This window comes from Camelus dromedarius, chromosome 15 (assembly GCF_036321535.1).
Source record: "Camelus dromedarius isolate mCamDro1 chromosome 15, mCamDro1.pat, whole genome shotgun sequence".
Classification (NCBI taxonomy): domain Eukaryota; kingdom Metazoa; phylum Chordata; class Mammalia; order Artiodactyla; family Camelidae; genus Camelus; species Camelus dromedarius.
In genome coordinates, this window is record NC_087450.1 from 30212264 (window position 1) to 30218263 (window position 6000).

The 6000-nt window shown below is 47.1% G+C and overlaps 1 protein-coding gene across 1 annotated transcript in view; it reads left to right on the top strand.

Annotated features, from left to right (window-relative positions):
- STPG4 (sperm-tail PG-rich repeat containing 4) overlaps positions 1-5550 on the top strand; it is a 30755-nt gene extending 25205 nt beyond the window's left edge. The window contains 3 exon segments of the mRNA XM_010984033.3: positions 2466-2570; positions 5334-5433; positions 5436-5550. Of these exon segments, the coding sequence (XP_010982335.3) occupies positions 2466-2570; positions 5334-5433; positions 5436-5455 (225 nt within the window). The 3' untranslated portion in view covers positions 5456-5550.
- The last annotated feature ends 450 nt before the right edge of the window (positions 5551-6000 follow it).

Here is a 6000-nt window from a genome sequence, read left to right on the forward strand (position 1 = left end):
GGGGCAAATAGCATTCATTGGTTTCCTTCTGCCACAAGTCTTAGTCCCTTTGATTCAGGTGACCAAGCACAAGGGAGGCTGCTGGCTGGCACCGGCACATACCAGGGCTTCACTGGGCCTGGCACCTGGCCTCTCCAGTTGCTCGTGACTTGGAAGCTTAGAAATTAAAGCTACATGAGGCCGAGGGGAAAGGGTGCTGCGTTTCTTAGCATCCCACAGACGGCTGAGCTGGCATAGGCGTGGAGTCAATGGGAGCGCCCTCAGCAGCCATCACTAGCCATCACTCTGGCTTGAGAACACTGCATTTACTGTGGCCAAACCAAGGGGACTTTGCACAAACTGTTCCTTTCCAGGTGCCCCCGACTTTCTATGCCTGTGTTCTTGTGGTGGCTCGGACTTCTCCGGTGGGAGTGCAGAGGTCACTCCGTACAGAGAGCCTTGTCCCTTTGGCGATCTCTGTCCCACGGGTGCAGCAGGTTGAAAACATTGCTGTTTTCATCTCTGCGCCATCGGTTGTAAAAAGATGAGGCACATTCATCCCTTGATGATCAGATTTGTGCTTGGCTGGTAATAACAGCCTCCATCCGTGGTGGGTAATTGAGGATGGCAGCCCTAATTACATTGCTGTGCCGCCCGCAGGAGAACAGGATTTTGAAAGCCTTGTACTTAAGTCCCAGGGAGGGTCTGCAGTTGGGTGCTTGTTCTGCCGAGTCCATTGGGCTAACCTGTGGCTCAGTCTCACCTGTTACAAGGATCTCACAGGATACTTTTCTGTTCTAACCTTGTTGCTCATTTTATCTTTTTTCCCTACGACCTTCCTTTTCACTTACCCAGCTTCCATATTCATTTATCTATATGTTCGATATAATTTTATTTTGTATTTCAAGAGCACCCAAGTCCATGGTAGAAAAATTAGAAACTGCCAATAAGCAAAAAAAAAAAAAAAGTTTATTTTTACTCAACATGCTACCACCTGGAGGAAACTACTGTTAGTGAACATTCTGTTTCCAGTTTTTTAACGCACAGTTTTTAAAGCTTGCCTTGTTCACTTAACAATATTTGTGAGTGGTGTTAATGGCCATAAAAATTCATCAACCTGGATGGGTGGAAAAATCACAATGTATTTAACCAGGCACATGTCATTGGTCATTTCATTTATTTCCAATTTTCCACTTTTAGAAACAATGTTATAGTGAATGTCTTTGTGGTCAAATATTTGCACATATTCTTAATTGTTTTCTTAGGAAGAATTCCTAAAAATGGAATTGCTATGTCAAAATAAAAATGTATATTGTCTTTAACTTTGTGTGGTAAAAACCTTACAAATACGTATTGCATAGACAGAGCCCCCAGGTACCCATTCAGAAAGGATCAGATCCTGGACATTCTATACACTCACCCACTCTTCCTAGTTCCTGTGCTGTTTAGAAACAGATCCAAGACATTGTGCTGGAAAGACTCATTTCTGTCAAATAGCACAGGTATTTGAAAACGGGAGAGGAAAAAAAGGGAATTGCTAGGAAAAAAAAAGAAAGTTAACATTTTGTGTACCTCATCTACTGTGGTGTTTGGGCTGTGTTAACACTTTCCCTGCCATATCTGGGCTCAGGACCCATTTGTGTCCTGGATTCCTGCAACAATCCTGTAAACTGTCTCCTTTCTTCTTTCTCTCCCTTTGGATAGGTATATATGTTTTTCAACTGTTTCATACCTTGCCGGATTATACTCCAGTATCAAATGAATACTTCCACAAGAGTCATGTAGGAGTGTCCACGCTGTGGTTGAAGTTTTGGTTTCTCCCTCCTTCCCTTTCTCTCACTTTCTCTCTCTTTCCTTCTTTCCTGACCCCCACAAAAAGTATCTCGTTGTTTTAATTAGAACTTACTGGGTTATTAATGACATTAAAGCCCACCCCCAATTTCCTCATTGAATTTCCTCTTTGTGAATTACCTCTTGCTAACCTTTCTGCTGGGATGTTTGTCTTTTTAAAATTGTGTTCATCCGTTTGTATTAATCTCACAGCATTCTCCTTATGTCAGTGAATTGGTGTGAATATCCTCTTTTTTAGACTAAGATAATAAATACTACATGTATATGAAAGAATGAGTGTGCTCTATAAAGCTAATAGGTCAGAGCAGCATGTCTGTAAGGGACAGGAATGAGTGAGGTCTGCTGGTGTGGACAGGGGGCCTGGCAGTGGGGAGGGCATCTGGGCAGGGACTGGGGACTGCAGGTCACTTCCTCTCCAGTCTTCACAGTCATCCCAAGGCAGATAAAGCAGGTATTGTTCCTATTTCACAGTGACTTGTGCCAGAGCGCACCTTAATAAGGTCTTCCGAGCCCCAGTCCAGGGATTTTGCTGCCATATCACACTGATTAATATGTTTCTTTGTGGAGGACAAACACAGCATAAAAATATATCAAATATTAGTAATTGTAAAACACTTAAAATTATTTTTCTACAGCATGAAGGCCCAGGACCAGGGCATTATAATATGAAAATACCTTCAGCCAGTTCTGTTACTTCTTGTTTTCAATCTAGAGTACCTCGATTCTTGCCTGCCTGTTCAGTAAGTATTCTAAAAGATAGAGATGGTTGTCGGTTTTGTGGCTGGGATGTGGAGAATGGGGTGAGTGGGCGGTGGGGGTGAGATGGAGGTATTATAATTATATGCAATTCTGTATATGTGTGTATATATATAAACACCTAGAATTGTTATATATATATAATTGCTTGTTAAGACAGCAGATAGTACAGAGCTCAAACATTCAGCAAGCCCTTGGCCAGCTTCAGGCTCAGAGTAACTCCAGGCCTGAATTCCATAGCTGAATTATGGACCCAGTTGAGAACAGCCAGCACAGTAATTAGCCATCAGTGTTATGACCTGAATGCTTTGTGGGGAAACACCTTTAAAGAAATGAGGCCAACCATGGGCAGGGGCTGCCCCGACCCTTCCAGAAGTGCCATTATTTGTGTATGTGGCTTCTGGGAGCAAAAAGAGCAGAAGCATTATTATTGAACCAAAGGGGACCATTCAGTTCTGAGCCATCATCCTGCCCCCAAGGGCTCGGGACAGACAAGGAAGAGGCTCAGTACAAAGATGATGAGTTCTGGGAGTGTGTGAGAGCCTCAATAGGCCTAGACAAGACCAAGAAAAATGGCAAAAGCTTGTGAATAGTGGCTGGGCTTTTTGTTTGTATATTTAATGCTGCAAGACAATTTTAATTCCCATGGCCTCATGTTCCCAACCTGCACCCCGGTCTGAAAGTCCCCCAAGCTCACTGGTATGTAGCCTTATTTGAGATGTTTGGGGAGACAGAAACCTGGATTCTGCCTGTAAGAAAATGGGCCCACCCCAGGGGGATCGGGGAGGGTGGGAGCAACTGGGGCCGTGGGTAGGAGAGGGCTGGTGCTGCTACTGTCTGGGCCTGCAAATTGTCTCCCCCAGCCCTACCTGAGGTGTCCCAGGCCATCTCCTTCGAGCTCTCGCTCCAGAGCTGCCAGCTGCAGTGTGGCGGCTGTGGGTCTTTCTCTACAGGAATACCGGGGAGACCCTGCCACAGGCCCACAGCAGGAGGCTAGCGGATCCCTTCAGCAGATCCTCACACACTAGTAGCACCCTCATGATCCAAACACAGGATTTTGTCAGTGCTCACAAGGCTGAGTTTCCTCAGGAAGTTGGAGTCATGCTAACCAAAATCCCAGGAGACTGATGGGGGAAGCCAGAAGGTGTGGTATTAATTTACAAGTGTCCACCAAGAGGGCTGGTGTCTGGAGCCGCTGCTCTGCAAAGTATCTTCCCCCGGAGGAAACTCTCTAGGAAGCCAGGGACAACCAGAAGTTTGCTTGGTGACAGTGAAATCAGGGCAGGGGGACAGAGCCGGATGTTCTCAAGGTCTGAGAGCCACAACTAGCAGCCTCCTGAGGGGTGGTCTTGTGGGGCCCAGGCCCACGAACCTCCTGTTCTGGGGGCTGGCCTTCCAGGACTCGCACGCATCCTCCTTCCTCGGTAACAGCACTAATGAAGGCTTCAGCTTCCTTTGACGTCTGGCCAGGACTTGATTAGATTTCCAGGCTGCTCTCCTGCTTTTGGCAAGGGAAACATCCTGTCATTTAAAGCAACTTCTGCAAACAGTTGATCTCATCCACTCTGGGCTGCCCGCTCCAGCCCACGCTCTCAGTAATCCTGTTTCCACTCTCACTGTCTCCTGAAGAGAAAACAAACTGCAGGGAAGGATGGTAATGACAAGTAGGTGATAATAGGGAATAATAATAGTGGTGGTGGTTAACGTGTGGAGCACTTGCTGCCAGCCTGGTGGTGCTTGTCTGTCCCTGGGGGGGCCCCCAGGGAAACTCAGGACCTCATTGGATGGGTGAGGTGTTGGGAGCCATTGGTGGCAGGACTAGAACTCAGGCCTGTCTGACATTAAAACCCTTCATTTGGCAGGGAGGGTACAGCTCAGTGTCAGAGCACATGCTTAGCATGCACAAGGTCCTGGGTTCAATCCCCAGTACCTCCATTAAAATAAATAAAAATAAATAAACCTAATCCCCTCCCCCACAAAAAAACTCTTCCCTTAACTGTATGCAGAGACACCAGTGTCTCTCTAATAAAAAATTTGGGGGCATTCAGAAATGTGTGTGCACCCCAGCATGGGCAACACTGACCTACGAAATCGAAGTCTTCATCCATGAGCATGGTGTTCACTGGCATCCTATCAGTACAGAAGAAAAACTTTGTTCAAATAATTGATGATAATAATTTTTTAAAGAATTTCATCAAAATGAAAACATGACTTTAAAAATTAGAACTCGTCAGTCCCTTGAGAATACTTCCAGCCCGGAGGCCCACCTGCAGCCCCTGGTGGAGAAGCACCTGACTCTCTCCTACTGAGGAAATGACCAACACTCGAGTTTGGGCTTTTGAGGTCAACCTCTCAGGTTCAGAATCCACTCTCTCCAATCCACTACCACTAGACTGAGGTCACTGGGGTTGGGGGGAGGTGCATGGCATTGCCAGGGACAAGAACTGCCTGGGCAGAGTGCCCTGGAGCAGGTGTGCCCTGACATGCAGGTGAGCCCGCCTCCCCTAGAGCTGTCACTTGCTCATCTGGCTTCTCTGCAGCCTTGGGGAGAGCCGCCGAAGGAGCATACCACAGCCCCGTGGGCAGCTGCAACTCAGGGGTGCAGCAGGCCTCAGCCCAGGCCGGTGTGGGCCTCGTCTCTCTCCGTGGGGATCTGGCGGCCTTGTCTGAGCCAACAGCCTGGCTCAGGAGGCTCCAGGTTGGGGTATCTCTATCTCATCACTCCCTATTTTCTGCTCTGTTTTCAGAAAACCCCGGGCCCAGGAGCATACACACCTTCAGCACAATTTCCCAAGCAGTCCCGGACCATAACCAAAATGGGCCGAGAACATAGCCTTTTCTTCAACAACACAATTGGTTTTTAAAATAAACCTGTTTTGACCCTAAGCTACTTTGAGTTTTAGTAAGTTCTTATGTTTAGAAAACTCTATTTTGTCTATTCTTGAGGAGGGCTTGACCACAGACCATAATCTATGCCCCAGGGTGACCAACCAGCCTGCTCATCTGGACTAGTCCCAGCAAAATTTTCAGTTTGCTCTCAGAAGTCTCCTGGTTTGAACAGCAAATTATATGCTCTCTCTGTGTACTCTCAAAGGGTGTCTCCCCAGAGGCTTGGCCCCTGGGCGGCTCTCACAGCGTCCCAGCTGGGCCCTGGTTTGTTCAGGCGGTGCTCTGTGCGGCCTTGGGCTCTCCAGCTGGGTCTCCCCCGCACTGGGGCTGTAATTTCTCATGGACCTGTGGAGACATTCTTGGTGGGGGGTGGTTGGCATTCAACCAAGGCCAACCTGAGCTTGACAGGATCCCAACAGATGGTTCTTTCTCTTTCTTAACTCCCTTAAAAGAACAATATTGATTCAACTCGATGAGCATTTGTGGTTTCAAGTCAACAAAAATATTTTGAGTATCTGCTCCGTG